Source organism: Triplophysa dalaica, chromosome 1 (assembly GCF_015846415.1).
Source record: "Triplophysa dalaica isolate WHDGS20190420 chromosome 1, ASM1584641v1, whole genome shotgun sequence".
Taxonomy (NCBI): domain Eukaryota; kingdom Metazoa; phylum Chordata; class Actinopteri; order Cypriniformes; family Nemacheilidae; genus Triplophysa; species Triplophysa dalaica.
The window spans coordinates 8,073,332-8,090,280 of record NC_079542.1 but is presented as its reverse complement, the minus strand read 5'-3'; the positions used below and the strand labels follow the sequence as shown (position 1 = coordinate 8,090,280).

Genomic DNA, 16,949 nt, shown 5'->3' with positions numbered 1-16,949 from the left:
GTTCAACAGAATTTTCATTTTTAAGTGAAATATACTTTATTCCTATATCTTGGGTAATTTCAACCCATAGCTTGGTCAAATATAGAATTTTTCCAGCAGAATTCTTCCCATTTAATAGATCTTCTAAAAGAAGAAGACAGAAACAGTGATTTGCATCTGTGTTTTTAGTTCAGTTGTGTGTCCATCCTGCTGTTCACACACACACACAGTTCTGCCATTACATGAAGGTTCCTGTGCTGCTGTATGGATGTGATAAGCCCCTCACACAAACAATACCCACTCCGTGAGGCAGTATCTCCTGACCACATTCACACTGTGTTCATACAGCTAACTTGTATACTGGGGATTTGCAAATCCCCAGGATTCCCCACCTGGGAGGACAGATTTCCTGAAATGTGCCGAGTGCAATACATTTTAATTTCTCTCTTACGCCCTACCTCTCTTGAGAGACCCTGTTTAAAACAAACAGCATGTTGTCGAAATTCCACTGCATCTTTAAACAATAGAGGTGCAGTGTGAATACTCTGTTTTTGTTTCCTATCATTAGTGTAGGAAGTAATGAATGGTTGGCTGCACAGTGATGGAATAATGCACTGGACAAGATGACTGACACATTGTTTAGACGCCTTTCACTAGATCCTGCCTTCATTTTTTGACAGATTTCACCAGTTAAATTAGCCAAAAAGCAGGCAAATGATGTTTAATGTGGGGAAAACAACGTTGAGTAACTTTAACTAGAAGTTAGTGTATACTCGCTAAGGGGCACCTAAGGACTAACACAGACTCATAATTGGACTCATTGAGAGTCGTATAGAAGTTCATGCCTTAAAATGTTTCACCGGTCCTCCTGATACACTACCCGCTTTCACAGCTGTAGCACCTCTCTCTCTGCTCCCTGGTCCTCCACCCTCAGTAGAAGCTGCTGTATTTCCTGGACCTATTTGTCTAAGGGAAGTGCTAAAATAAGCATTGGAGTGGCTGGAGACAAGCACATCTCTTTCCCACCACTTTGTTGCTCCGCTCTGAAGCAACCGGTTTCCTGGTTGTTTTTGGCCGTATGAGAAGAACTCAGCCATGGATAAAAGGATATCAATCTTCATCTTTTCATGTTTTCTCCTTACATGGATAGGTAAATAAGTTTTTCCTTTTATGCAGATGCAGTAGTGACTTGTAATGTAAACAGCAGATTTTGAGTTTGAAGATTCTTTAAATGGATGATGCTTCTCCAATGTAGAAGATGGAAATGCTCAATTTCCACGAATGAAAAAGAGGTTGAAGTATTTTAATGTAAAATACAGGCAATTGTTTCAAATCTTATTGATAGTATTTTCCTTCATGCTTGGCTTAAACATGCTATTTTTGTATATTTTTCATAAAGCTTCTGCTTCAGGCAGTGATCCTCATGGGTTAGGTGCTGTAGCGACCGAAAGTAAGTTCAATCTGTGCCTTTCAAAAACACATTTCATTCCTTGACTGATTCTCCATGTTAAAATCCTCAAATAATTGTCCTCTGAATCATTGATTGATGATCACTAGAATTTATTATAAAGGGTGTGTCATTTTGTTGAGCAGCTTTTGTGTTGGGGGTCAGGATTCTCAAATCAAAAGAGGAATGTTTTGGGATGAGTTAAATCTATAAATGGCTCAGTTTGATCAAGACTTCTCTATATGTTTATCCTTCTTCCACAGAAACTTCAATATCTGGTGAATCTGGTCTAATTACTAGAAAGTTTCTCCTAAAATTTGTCACAAATGAGCAAAACAATTTAACGATTCTCTTTAAAATTGGCCCAATGACACAAATATTTGAAGTTTCTAGTGTTATAGTGCCAGTGATCCATAATAGCACAGTCTGTATGTTTTATGCAGCTCCTGGTATCAGTTTACATCAGTTTTAGCAAAAACTGACATATAAAGATATATAGAAATAACTTTCAACACTGTCAGAAAACAGGTTTAAAATTGTACCTTTCATGTAGCTGAGCGATACCCATAAAAGCCCCTTTTTGTACCTTACGGGTATATAATAAATAACATGTTTTTCCTTTTTTTGGGTGCAATATTGTACCCTAAGGACCTATTATGTACTAGTTAAATATCAGGGGTACAAAAGATTTCACTTTACCCTTTGAGGTACACAATAGGTCCTTAAGGTGCAACATTATATTTTGTTCTGTAAACCTGGGTATCACCCCAGTGACAAAAATAAATAAACAAATACAATTTTAAACCTTTTTTTCTGACATAAACAATGATTTACATTTCATTTTGTATCTTTAGATTTGTTTCTGTTTTGTGTAGTTACTTGTAGTTACTTGTTTATACTGTATGCATTTCAATCCTTAAATCTCCAAATTTATATTAATAAAATATGTATATTGTTATATAATATTGAGTATAATAATATTATATAATATTACTGTTAATATCTGCATAAAGCTATGAGCTATGTACACTAGACCTTTTATAGACACAGAGTACAGATTATTTTTCCTTTTTTAAATGAAACTGAGAGGTGAACTCGTAAGTAAAAGTGATAGTTCACCCAAAAATGAAATTCTTTCATCAATTACTCACCCTCAGAATGTTCAAAACCTGTACAATTATTTTTTTCTGTTAAACACAAATGAAGATGTTCGGAAGAATATCAGTAACCAACCAGGTGTGCGTTTCCCAAACAACGAAACTTACTAGCTACTCACAACTGTTTCCCCAAAACATAGCAACTTTGTGGCACATCTGTCGTTTAAACAACTTTGGTTCAACTATATAGTTGATGACGTCGGTTCAGAACGATATAATATCATTTTATTGCTGTAAATAACGTATGCTGCATCTTAAAACTATTTTGTTATCGTATTTTTGCTCTCTGTTGTTTTATATCAAGATATAATTTCATAAGTTTCCTTCAACATCACTCCGCCCAGGGACTCCCCAGGGTAGGCTCATGTGTACTTTTCAAAAAACATCGTTCTATTTTCTTGACAAACTAAAAGATTTAAAATTTGTATATATTTAGAATGATGGATGTAGAATGCACTGCATATTGCTTGCTAACTTTGCTCAAAAGTATGATGCATGTTAGTCTACATGTCATAATATCAAGGAATTATGCTTCTAACCACAGCTCTAGACCTGTAGTTCAAACCATTCAACTGAAACGCACCCCAGATCTCATCCCCCATTTACTCACATAGTATTTATTTTTCCTACTATGGCAATAAATGGAGGATGAGATCTGTTTGGTTGCCAATATTCTTCCAAATATCTTACTTTATGTTCACCATAACAAATTAATTCATACAGATTTGCAACAACTTGAGGTTGAGCAATTTTTGGGTGAGCTGTCCCCTGAAGTTACTTATTTTGTGGTTTAAAGCTGCAGGTTTGTCAGCTAACGTGACAAAAAAATTGTCGGCATGAGATATTGTAGGATACAATGGGTTTATTTTGTAGTACTTGAACTGGCAGCAGATATTTATATCAGAATGTGCAGTAAAAGTTGGAACAGTTTAGTTCTCACCAGGAAAACACATTTACATTTATGCATTTGGAAGATGCTTTTATCCAAAGCAACTTACAATGCATTGTATTAACCATTTTTTTGTATAATGCAATGCATCAAATTGTATAATTTAGAATGTATATTATTGCACATTGGACTGCAAGTGTCCCACTTATCTTAACTTTAACACAACTATGTGATAAGTTCAGAAGTCTAGCAAAGGGTCACAAATTCCAACAGACAGACATTAAAATCTGAGAGTACAGGAAACATCAAAAGAAAAGTCCCATAGTCCCCAGAGTGGAGATGTCTATCTGTCACAGGATGCGGCTTTTCACAAGTCTTTGATTAAATGAAACTGGCTAATGAACATACGGTAGACCATACAGTTACCATATTGAACACCGATAAAAATATTCCATAAAAGTGTCAAAGCCACATTTTTCTATATATTTACATTTACATTCAGACATTTGATTATGGCAATATAGTGTTGCCACTATATCTTATTAATAGTTGGAAAATCAAAAAAAAAAATTCAGTCATGCTTGGCTTAAACGTGCTATTTTTGTATATTTTTCATAAACCTTCTGCTTCAGGCAGTGATCCTCATGGGTTAGGTGCTGAAGCAACCGAAAGTAAGTTCAATCTGTGCCTTTCAAAAACACATTTCATTCCTTGACTGATTCTCCATGTTAAAATCCTCAATAATTGTCCTCTGAATCATTGATTGATGATCACTAGAATTTATTTTAAAGGGTGTGTCATTTTGTTGAGCAGCTTTTGTGTTGGGTGTCAGGATTCTCAAATCAAAAGAGGAATGTTTTGGGATGAGTTAAATCTATAAATGGCTCAGTTTGATCAAGACTTCTCTATTTGTTTATCCTTCTTCCACAGAAACTTCAACATCTGGTGAATCTGGTCAAACTACTAGTGAGTTTCTCCTACAATTTGTCACAAATGAACAAAACAATTTAACGATTCTCTTTAAAATTGGCCCAATGAAACAAATATTTGAAGTTTCTAGTGTTATAGTGCCAGTGATCCATAATAGCACAGTCTGTATGTTTTATGCAGCTCCTGGTATCAGTTTACATCAGTTTTAGCAAAAATTGACATATAAAGATATATAGAAATAACTTTCAACACTGTCAGAATACAGGTTTAAAATTGTACCTTTCATGTTGCTGAGCGATACCCATAAAAGCCCCTTTTTGTACCTTACGGGTATATAATAAATAAAATGTTTTTCCTTTTTTTGGGTGCAATATTGTACCCTAAGGACCTATTATGTACTAGTTAAATATCAGGGGTACAAAAGATTTCACTTTACCCTTTGAGGTACACAATAGGTCCTTAAGGTGCGACATTATATTTTGTTCTGTAAACCTGGGCATCACCCCAGTGACAAAAATAAATAAACAAATACAATTTTAAACCTTTTTTCTGACATGAACAATTATTTACATTTCATTTTGTATCTTTAGATTTGTTTCTGTTTTGTGTAGTTACTTGTAGTTCTGTTTATACTGTATGCATTTCAATCCTTAAATCTCCAAATTTATATTAATAACATATTTATATTGTTATGTAATATTGAGACACTGTTAATATCTGCATAAAGCTATGAGCTAGGTACACTAGACCTTTTATAGACACAGAGTACAGATTATTTTTCCTTTTTTAAATGAAACTGAGAGGTGAACTCGTAAGTAAAAGTGATAGTTCACCCAAAAATGAAATTCTTTCATCAATTACTCACCCTCAGAATGTTCAAAACCTGTAAAATTTATTTTTTCTGTTAAACACAAATGAAGATGTTCGGAAGAATATCAGTAACCAACCAGGGCTGCGTTTCCCAAACAACGAAACTTACTAGCTACTCACAACTGTTTCCCCAAAACATAGCAACTTTGTGGCACATCTGTCGTTTAAACAACTTTGGTTCAACTATATAGTTGATGACGTCGATTCAGAACGATATAATATCATTTTATTGCTGTAAATAACGTATGCTGCATCTTAAAACTATTTTGTTATCGTATTTTTGCTCTCTGTTGTTTTATATCAAGATATAATTCTTCAATCAAAAGAAAAGTCCCATAGTCCCCAGAGGGGAGATGTCTATCTGTCACAGGATGCGGCTTTTCACAAGTCTTTGATTAAATGAAACTGGCTAATGAACATACGGTAGACCATACAGTTACCATATTGAACACCAATAGAAATATTCCATGAAAGTGTGAAAGCCACATTTTGCTATATTTTGCAATATAGTGTTGCCACTATATCTTATTCCTAGTTTGAAAATCAAAAATAATTTTTCAGTCATGCTTGGCTTAAACATGCTATTTTTGTATATTTTTCATAAAGCTTCTGCTTCAGGCAGTGATCCTGTGGTGACTGGTACTGTACCACCCAACAGTAAGATCAATCTGTGACTTTCAAAAACACATTTCCTTCCTTTACTGATTCTCTTCTTTAAAATCCTCGAATAATTGTCCTCTGAATCATTGATTGATGCTCACTAGAATCTATTTTAAAGGGTGTGTCATTTTGTTGAGCAGCTTTTGTGTTGGGGGTCAGGATTCTCAAATGAGTTAAATCTACAGATGGCTTATGTTGATCAAGTTTTCTCTATTTGTTTATCCTTCTTCAAAAGACACTCTAAGTTCTGGTGAATCTGGTTCTACTAAAAGTCCAACTACTAGTGAGTTTCTCCTACATTTGTCAAAAGTGAACAACACAATTCAACTATTCTCTTTAAAATTGGCCCAATGACACAAATATTTGAAGTTACAATACCATATTCAGATTGAATATGTGTAATAGTGCCAGTGATCCATAATAACACAGTATGGATGTTTTATACAGCTCCCGGTACCAGTTTATCGACTGCTGGATCCAGTCCTTCTCCAACCAGTGGTGAGATTTTCTGACACCGTGTATACACCGGACGCGACCGGTGCAACAGGACACCACAAAAGACATTAAAAAATGCATTAGAGCCCATTAAAATTGAACATTTTGTCGACGCGACAAACCCATTCTGATCAAGCAGGTTGTCATGTTGCGTCGCGCCTGCAGCGTCTGGTGTAGAAACAGTGTTACATTTTGTCTAAAAACATTCTCATCTTTTAAGTGTTTCTTTTCCACAAATCTTGGTTGTACAACTGGATTGCTTAAGGACTGTCAGAAATAAGTTGAAAAATGCTGCAATCATTGCATAATCAGTTTACTCATTAACATTTCTTTTTCCAGTACAAAAAAAGGACTTTACAGTTCCCACGATTTAAATGTGAACGCAAACACCTGTTGAGAGGAGGAGAGATCTAAGGATCTCTTTTGATTTTTTACAAGATTGATGTAATGTAATTAGACTGCAGGCGTTGGCCATGTTAAGGGTCCAGAACACAGACAGAGCAAAATCATGTTTGGAGTGGAATAGAAATATAAGCAGATATGTCGCCAGAAGAAAAATTAGTCTGTACATGTCATGTGAAGAGAGAAAGGTCACATCCAAGTGTGTTGGTTTCACATCAGAGTATCGTTCTTTCCTTTAGCAAGTAAAAAATGATTCCGTTGAGTCATGTTTGATTTTTGAAGTTTTTAAGTCTTTGTTTTAAGATAAATGTATTGCCTATAGTGTAGATATGTCTCTATCTGTACTAGCAGTGTTAACTATTAGAAGTCAAACAAAAGTTATTAAATCGAAACAAACCTTCAAACACATTGCTTTTTTAGTCATGTATTATTATAAGACATTTGGTTACAAAAGTTTTTGCTGTCGGTGCCAATGTATCCTTTCCAATTAAAAGCAAAAAGTTTCTAAAATATATTAAAAAAAAAGTTATTGTGCTACCATATCACAAAATGGTTCTAAAGTTATCTATAGAATTGCTAACACTTCTTATTCAGACCTGATGTAATGAATGGTTCCATTAATCATTAAAAAGTATAATTTTGTGCCACTGGAACTCTATTTACAGGTAAAGATAGCGTTGAATCTGGATCATCATCCTCTGATAGTGAGTATCTTAAATCTGCTGTCAATTGTGCGGTTGTTTTCTGATAGTACACTGCTTCCCAAACGTTTTTAAATGTTTTTCAAACTCCAAACAATACACATTCTGTCTATCATCTCTCACCGGACTCACTCATATACACCACAATCACACAAACCATACTTTATTGATATTACACAAAGACTATCAACCTTTTGTATGCCAAGGACCCCTTGGTGGCTAGAGAAAATAAGCAGGAATCCATATTGTATACAATTGAAATATGTATATAGGAATGTGTTTACATTGCTATGATTCTTGCTTTACAAAGATTTCAAAATAATTCTTCCTGTTATGCAAAGTCAGAGACTGCTCATACAACATAACATTTTAAAGTTACTTAATGTTGGGAACAGTATGCTCTTTATTTGAAATATATGAGATATTTTCAAAAACAGATTACACATTTTTTAAAGATTTTTAGTTGCTTTTTATTGTGCATTCCAATTAATAGGCTATCAATCAAACTGCAGATGGGTTGTTTTGATTAAGTAATAATAACCCATAAAAAAAAACCTAACATAATAAAAACATAACACAATAAAAAAAATATTTTGAACATTTCGAAAAACTGATTTACAGTATCTGATTTTGCAAATAAACATTTATTCTTTATGCTGCAAGAGAACCCATTCTTACAAAGGTGGTAGTATTTTCTTTGTGAGATTTGCCAAGTCATTTTAGGGGTCATTTCATCTGCTGCCGTGACAGTAGAAATTGAACTGTAAGATCCACACTGTAAAACTTTGCTTTAATATTGCAGCAGGTTTGCCAGTAACTTACTGTAGATTTAATGAACAATTTTGTTTTAAGCATAAACTTACCTAGTTTATTTATTTTTCTTTCATTAAACAATAATTAATATCGTGGGTCACTTTTCTTGTTATGTAAATGTATCGTAATTTAAGAAGTTTTAAATATATTTAGATAAAATAAGAGAAAAATGGTAAGGAAGAATGTCGTTTTTTTGCCTGTGGGATAGACATAAACTCGGTCTGAATGTAATAAAATTAAAACTTGGTCACATGCTGTTTGGGAACATAAAAAATTTGTTTTACAAACAACATACACTCCATGGTTTGTTGTACAGACAAATATATAATTCATCTACCCCATGCACTTCCGTACATACATTAAATTGCCCATATCTATTTAATCTGCTATTTATATATTAATATATATTTGACATAATTAGCAACATATGGAATATTTGAAAAAATGCTTTTGAAGTTTGATGTCTTAATACTACAATGTTTTAATGTTTTAGAGCTGGAGTCCACAACTATTGCGTCAAGTCCTGCATCAAAAACTTCCACAGAAAGTCAAACAGACAGTACGTTTATTTTTGTAACATATTCTGAAAAAATATACTGTATATACATTTGTTCAGTTATGAAGTTAAAGGTCTGGTTGAACGTGCAGTTTCTCATATTAATCTTGAGTACCTATATAGTAGTATTGCATACTTTGTATCTTCAAAGAGTATTTAGTTTGATCACATTTATGCAAGATAGATACAACTGTACTATTGTTTCTGGTAAAATACGACCGTCTGGGGGTGTGCGGGGGGGGGGAAACACATCATCGTATTGATTGAGTATAAGTTTGTGTTGTTTAAATTATGCACGTACATGCTGATTGCCTAAAAGCAAAGACATGTGAATTGGTTTCACTTACCGCATGTATGGAAGCATATGTGGTGCAAAATTCAATTTGCAATGCAATATTCAAAATGGCAATGCAATATTCAAAATGGCAATGCAATATTCAAAATGGCAATGTATTTCTGTATTTAAATTTACATTTTCCATTACTCCACATGTGCAAACTTTGGTGCAGAAGGAAAATGAAAATGAAATGATATTATTTACATTTGCCATTTCCAACAGCAGTCTTAATGTGTAATGTGCATACTTTTTAACGCTCTTTAAGTTGCAAAATTAAAATGAAAATGCATTACCGGATTGATTATACATATTTAAGATAGTCAAGCAAAACTGTAGCAAAAAGAAAATTCTAATGTCATTTTCCCTTAATGCATTAACATTAACAGGTTGAACATTTGGGATTGCATTTTCATTTACACACAGCGCGTTGAGTGGTGCAAAATTCAATGTGGACTTGAAAATGCATTTCGAGATGACCACGCCCCCACCCCGGTACAGCGTCATTGCGTAAAGGCGGATTCCTTTTGCACCAAAGTTTGCACATGTGGAGTAATGGAAAATGTAAATTTAAATACAGAAATACATTGCCATTTTGAATATTGCATTGCCATTTTGAATATTGCATTGCAAATTGAATTTTGCACCACATATGCTTCCATACCGCATGAGGTTCATGTCCGGCATCTTTAAGCGCTGGGACCGTTACATCTATCAGTTTCATACGATTTGCAAATCCAGAGTTATATCCACCCATCACAGAAATGGCATGAACGAACAAACACATCTCAACTTCTCTCACTATCACAAGAGGAACGAGCTGCAGCTGCAGGCAAGCACAGCCAATATTTACGCAAAGCAGCCAATCTTGATGGTAAGCGGGTCTTCCTATCGCTCGTCGGTTGAAGTGTGGGTAGGCTATTTCTTTCGCGTTGCCGTGGGGAAGCTTTTTCCGGAGAATTGCCCAAATAAGGGACTCAGAAAAGTTGTTACGGAACAGTATTTCATGTTAAAAAAAAACGTTCCTAAAGCTGTACGAACCTTGAGGGAGTGAATCGAGCACATATGTCCAACTGTTTTTTATGACAAGTTGACCATGTCAACCATGAGAAGACCGCACGTTTAACATTGTAAAAAAAATCAGAATGCATGAAACAGCGTTAAATCACCCTTTTAATTTGGAATGCTGCACATATGATGATAATATACATACGTTTTTAATGAATTATAATGTACTCTGTATTGCAGCCACATCTACTCAAGAGATAGGTACTGCTTCTCCCACCCAAAACAAAACTCTGTCAAAAGATTCATTAACCACGAGCCCTACAACAGTACCAAATCTCAATTCAACATCAACAAAAAATCATACTGGTAAACAATATGCATGCTTCCATAATCATGTATAACTTTTTTTTAAGTACAGAATTTATGATCTAACCAATTAATTATGTGATGTAACAGTTTTTTAATGCTAAAGCCATGAAATGCTGGGAATACATAACACAGAGTTTGGAAACCAAGTTGTGTTTTAAAAAAAACATGGCATGCACACTTTTCAAGAAAATATATCACAGTACACAGTACAGAATAATACTGAAAAATATACTTTTCAAAAATACGAAAAATAGCCTGTCTGTTGTGTGTCTGTTTTTCTATAAAAGGGTCCGGTGAAAACCGCTACGATAAGGAAATATCCAAAGAAACTCCAGGTATATTCAGTTGTGTTTTTTGAACATTTTTGGTAATAATATAATATTATTTGTTTGATACAAATAAAATAGCTAAATTAACAGCAATTGCGCAACAGCATGTGTAAAGTCAATTTATTATGCAGTGATTTATTTGTGATGATTACCTCCTTACAGACAAAAAATTCATGTGGATTTTGTTACCTGCTGTGTGTGTTTTGCTGGCAGCAATCACATATTGGAAATTCAAGTGTAAAAAAGTACAGCATCGACCAGGCGAGTACACTAAATCTAAATAAATATGCAGTTTTTCTGTTAGCAACAAGGTGACTCATTATACTTTTTCCTCCAGATATGACAGACAATGGAACAGAAAAGTGAGTGACTATATATTTAAGTTGGTTATAGAATCTGAATATTAAGATCATTCTATTATGAAGAGGGTGTACTTTAAAGCGTTGAGACGAATGTTATTGTTTCTTAGATACTGGTTTAATAACATGAGTAAATATTTTGATAAAATTTTCATTTTTGATAAACTGCAGTTTAATAGTAAACCTTTTTTTTAAATTATGAAAGATTATAGCATTAATTGTATTATGTTTTTACTGTGATCTCTTTCGTGTTGGCACTCAGTGCTTCTTTCCAGAGGACAGACAGTAACAAAGATGGTGTTATGCTGTTAGGAGTGAGTAAGACAACAGGTGGAGCGGAAAATGTGATTTGATGGTAAATGATTTGCTTCTTTAAAATTACTCTGTGAATACATGTGACCACAGAACATATTGTGCAGACCTGCAACACCTATTAAAAGGAAGTAGGCTTTTGGATTGTTTGTAAAACAGGCCTTTATTTATTAATTATAAGTACAATGATTTAATAAAATATTTCGGTAACAACGAATCAGTTGGTCCTTATATTGAACTTATAAAGCAAATTATTCCGAAAATATTTCTATAAATGAAAAATTATTCATATAAAAATTATTTCATAATAGCGGAAATGAGCATGATGTTATTCTCTGTTAGCAAGACAGTGATCTAATCTTTTTTTTATATCCAAATTGTTGCTTACCCCCCTCATCTGTCCACACCCTTCCCTCCACTGTGTTCCATCGCTCTCTCCATCTCTAAACACTCAGAGGAAGCCAAGGGTTTTAAATATCTCATTGTTGATGACTGGAGAGCTAGGGCTGTAGCCATGCAGTACAGTAGAAGGTGTTTCCTCCAATTTAATAAGACCATTACACTGCCAACATAGCCCTGCCCTGCCTCCACTCCCATTTCCCAAATCCCACCCGTTTAAAGATCATTCTGAGATTTAAAATAAGCCTTTCAACAGCAAAACACTATCGGTTTTACACGGGGACCGATCTGTGACCCCAGAGACCTGCTATGGCATAAACAAAAACAGTTTAGTCACTGTGTGCTGCTCAAAGCATTTTCATTTTAGTCAATCAAAGCCCATAGTTCCTTTGAAAAGAAAGTATAAATGAGTACTGTGAGACAGCTGTTGTGTCCAGATTCAGAAGGCCAATACAACATTGTTGTTGCGTTCCTGTTTACTGCCTGGCATGAACCATTAAGCATTCTTTTTATACTGTATAAGCCATTATAAATATGATCAAATGTTGTATTTTGATTATGTGTAAAGCAGTCCACATATATCCAGTGCCTTGCAAAAGTATTAAACGCCCTAAATTTTATTCACATTTTGTTATGTTGCTGCCTTATCTTAAACTACTTTTTTTACATTAATCTACATTCCATGACCAATAATGACAACATAAGACAGATTTGTGACAATTTAGCAAATTTTGTTTAAAATAAAATAACTAAATTGCACAAGTATTCATACTCATAACTCAGAAGATGGTTAAAGCACCTTTACAGAATCACCTATTTTTGGGTGATGTGACAAGCTTTACACATCTGCATTTGGCAATTTTCTGCCATTCTTCTCCTTAGATCCTCTTAAAAGTCTGTCAGGTTTGATGGAGATCATCAGTAGTTTTCAGGTCTATACAGAGATGTTCAGTTCACTATCTGGGCCACTCAAGTACATTGACAGAGTTGTCCATAAGCCACTCTTGCATTGTTTTAGCTGTGTGCTTAGGATCATTGTCATGTTGGAGAATGAACCTTCTGCCCAGTCTGGGCTAGGTTTTCATGGTCATTTTTCAGAAGTCTTCCCCAGATCTGTGTTTTGATACAATCCTGTGTCAGAGCTTTACTGACAGGTTTTTTTTTACCTCATGTCTTGGATCTTACTTTGATATGCATTTTCAGCTGTTGCACCTTTTATTGAGAGGTATGTGCCGCTCCAAATCATACTTATTCAATTGAATTTGCAACAGGTATCTCCACTCATAGTGTAGAAACATCAACAAGCAAAACTAATGCTACTGAGCTAAATTTCAACTGTCCGAGAATTTTTTATAAATTTGCGAAGTTGTCACAACTCTGTTTCGTCATTAGTGTAAATAAATGTAAAAAAAGAATTTAAAGTAGTTTAAGATAAGGCAGCAACATAACAAAATGTGAACAAAATGAAGGGCGATTAATTATTTTACAAGGCACTGTATTTTCACACATTGAAACTATTTTGATATTAGTATGAGGTCATATGGAAACGCAGACTGTTTAAAGCACATTTAAAAATAATGTAAAGCACAACTCTTCCCTCTAGTGGATAGATTATGTATTACAAAAACTCTGAGAGGCCTTGTTATTGCTAAAACAATGTAAAATAGATTATGTATTACAAAAACTCTGAGAGGCCTTGTTACTGCTAAAACAATGTAAAATGCTGAGATGCATAGTACTTGATTGTTTTATTTCAAATTTTATATTTAAAAAAAGGACATTAAAAGTCAATGTACTTTCTTACTGTTACTTAAGTAATTTAGTCAAAGGTCATTTTTCTTGGGCATAAGTAAGATTGTAGGTTTTTAATGTAGGCCTACTTAAGTATTAAAGGTAAAAAAACATGTAAAAAATGTATGAAATGTAGTAGAGTAAACTATATATATACATATATGCTTCATAATGTAGTGAAGTAAACATTTTCCCAAAGTAGAAACACTCCATAAACGTACTTGAGTAAAATACTCAAATACTATACACCTTTGTACCTCTGCACCTCTGTACATTATATATAATAATACTGTAAATGTTTGATTATTACGTTAGAGTGTATAACATGTAATATGAAAACACTATAAGCTCCACAATATGGCCAAATGCATAAATGTGAATTTTTGTACATGTATTGATCACATTATCATTATCACAATTAATTACAGACACTACAAGATAAATAACAGTACTGCAAGAGAACTGAAACGGCTTATCATTATCAGAGGAGAAAGACCAAGGAGTATTTGTGTTTGAATAGCTTGTTTCTATACATTGTTTTATCAGGATTTTAAACTATTTATGAAATTCTCCAGCCCTGTTTACCTAAGCAATCATTTTCAGTGACAATAACTTAAAGCTTAAGTAGAAAAGCTTAGTTAAATAAAGTGTGGAACTGCTGATTTGCAACTTGTCACATATTTGTGCATATTGTTTTTTTTTTGCTTGATTTTCACTCTATCCTAGTTTATTTTTTTACAAATAAGTGTAATTGTCATGAAAATAGTTCCTTTTCATTGTTTAAATTGCCCCTTTTTAATCATTCACAAGTTTTGTGCCTATTGTTGGTCACTATGGTTTAAGAAGTTCTTAGATACTTTTAGCAAATGTTCAACTTTAGATGTTTTTCAAAAAATGTTTCAAATTAATTTACTTTCAAACTGTATACAAATAATTGTGTTCTTTTTAAGTAATAGAAAATTGACTTTGTACAATTTAAGATGCTGTTAAACGTGTTGTATTAAACAAACTTACACAAGTTTGCTGAAATGTTAAGAGAAATTAAACCGTTTCTTTGTAATTTTTGTCCTCGACCTGTAATTAAAAGTTTGAGATTTGCTTTTCTTATTTTGTGTCTGTGTGAGAAGATTTTCCTCACTGTCACTGAGGTTTTAATGCAATGTGACTAAACTCGGTTATATGTAGGAGTCATTCAAATTATTAGGAATGAATCATTACAGTTAAAGGCACTGAACGGGATGGTTTATCCCAAAATAAAATTGTTATCATCATTTATTCACCGTTGTTTTAAACCATAGCTTTATTTCTTGTGTGGAACATAAAAGAATATAGTTTGATAAATGTCTCAGTGGTTTTGTGGCCATAGAACAAGTGTTCGTTTTTTTAATAAATTAGGTTTCAGTTAGTTATGAGATGTTATAAAAAATGGGTGCGGTAAAATTATTTCTTCGAATACGGCCCTGTCCCAAATGGCGGACTTCATGTGGACTTGCAGTCTCGTGGACTTAAATTGCGCGTGCTCGCCAAGTCTACGAATCCGAAGGTTGTCCCAATCGTTTTTTACATGCATATATGCATACTAAGAACACAATATGCATATTTGCATAATGCTTGAGTGGCATAATCCCCATGTGAAATACAGAACCATAAAAAATGGGAGAGCAGTGTAGTCAACTTCAAGCGGCGCTGCGCGGACTGATCTGCATTTGACAGACAAGAGCGATTAGAAAGCACTGCTTCTTATTTACGGTGTGATGACCTCAAATCTGTCCCAAAAATGCGCTCCCATGTACCCTTGTAGACTCGTGCCTAGTGCCCTATAGGTCAGCACTTTCTGACGTCACCAAGTGTGGACTCGGAGGAGGTCCACAAGACCGGAGTGTGCCATTTAGGACATGGCCTACGATTGATCAGAGAATATGGGCAGGACCTTGATAGAGCGCTGCACTTCGTCCTCACTACCGCACAGTCTGGCTGTTTTTCAATTCCAAGAACGCATAGGACGGACTAGAGTTCTCGTGGAGACCGGTCTTGTGAGGCAGCCTTGGAAGAACGAACTTGAATGGACGCGCCACAGTGACTTCTGGGACTTCAAGTGGGTTCCGTAGGTGCGCAATGCTGCATTCGATGCATCCCTGATATAAAGAACCCATCCGGGTACTTTCATGCGATCGTTCTTGTGTACAGATGGTCAAATTGAATCACACTGATTCGAGTGCTGATGGACATCCTCTTTGTGCGAGGTCGATGGCCTATCTGACTGCGGCGCTTCTCGGCCCTCCTCCGATGGTCTCCCTGCATTGTCTTTGGTTGAAATTAACCAACGTTTCATTTCTAAAAATAAAAATATACTCAAATGAAAGCCTGAAAAATAATCTGCGTGCAGATATTTAGATGTTTAGCGTAAAACTTTTGGATAAACTGTCCCTTTATTTTCTCCTTTTACCAGATACAATGCGAACATTGCTGCAGGTGGTTCCATCAGGAATGTGTTGGGAATGAGGAGGACTTCCATTGCCCAGCATGCACTTACTGTAACTTGTAACCTTTACCCCTCCCATTTATCATTTTTATTTCAATATTTGCTGTTTGCTGCTTTTTGTTGTCTTCTTTAGGAGGTTGTGCAGCTTTTCTGTACATGTTGTCATGCTGCACTTCAGAATATGATGATATTTAACCCTTGCCTTGTTCGTATTTTTTGGTGTAAATAAAACACTTAATTAAAAAAAAGATAAAATTAATAAATATTTATAGAATATCAAGATTCTTATAGTAAACAATATTTTGGGGGTTTATCCAGTTGAAGTAAATCACTATATGTGAGAAGGTACAATTGGTTTTAATTAATTAATGATTTTAAAGATATAAAATAGATGAGATCATACAACACCAGAGTGAATTTAGGTGTCATTGGAGTGATTTTAAGTCAAAAAGAGAGCGGTCACAGATTTCGGTAACCTCTTATGATGCATTAGGAGATTTGGTGACCGTGCATTATGTGGATGGGTGTAAACCTCAGGTCTAAATGATTTTAAAGATATAAAATAGATGAGATCAGACAACACCAGAGTGAATATATAACGTCATCAAAAGTTTTTAAAAACGTGTTATTCTCTTTGTAAAATATGTAACCTTAGACAGAAATAGCC

At 34.4% G+C, this 16,949-nt stretch overlaps 1 protein-coding gene across 6 annotated transcripts; it reads left to right on the top strand.

The window, feature by feature from the left end:
* The first annotated feature begins 744 nt into the window (after window positions 1–744).
* Window positions 745–16,400, top strand: LOC130426950 (serine-rich adhesin for platelets-like). 6 transcript variants are annotated; one of them, XM_056753989.1, is made up of 15 exons: window positions 745–1,129; window positions 1,379–1,429; window positions 4,105–4,143; window positions 4,403–4,438; window positions 5,879–5,929; window positions 6,168–6,215; window positions 6,380–6,430; window positions 7,495–7,533; window positions 8,837–8,902; window positions 10,482–10,607; window positions 10,898–10,945; window positions 11,102–11,200; window positions 11,277–11,301; window positions 11,561–11,653; window positions 16,250–16,400. In XM_056753989.1, the coding sequence occupies exons 1-14, from the start codon at window positions 1,075–1,077 to the stop codon at window positions 11,649–11,651; spliced, it is 825 nt and encodes a 274-aa protein (XP_056609967.1). In that variant the 5' UTR covers window positions 745–1,074; the 3' UTR covers window positions 11,652–11,653; window positions 16,250–16,400. The 6 variants fall into 6 exon arrangements, with proteins under 6 accessions (XP_056609967.1, XP_056609960.1, XP_056609983.1 ...); XM_056753975.1 differs by lacking the exon at window positions 16,250–16,400 and adding an exon at window positions 14,229–14,907 and having other exon boundaries at window positions 749–1,129; XM_056753982.1 differs by lacking the exon at window positions 16,250–16,400 and having other exon boundaries at window positions 747–1,129; window positions 11,561–14,907.
* Window positions 16,401–16,949: the final 549 nt, after the last annotated feature.

Coding starts and splice junctions, on each gene's coding strand:
- LOC130426950 (XM_056753989.1), top strand. CDS start 1,075: ATGGATAAAAGGATATCAATCTTCATCTTTTCATGTTTTCTCCTTACA. Junction 4,144..4,402: donor AGGTGCTGAAGCAACCGAAA/GTAAGTTCAATC, acceptor CTTCTTCCACAG/AAACTTCAACATCTGGTGAA. Junction 6,431..7,494: donor CAGTCCTTCTCCAACCAGTG/GTGAGATTTTCT, acceptor CTCTATTTACAG/GTAAAGATAGCGTTGAATCT.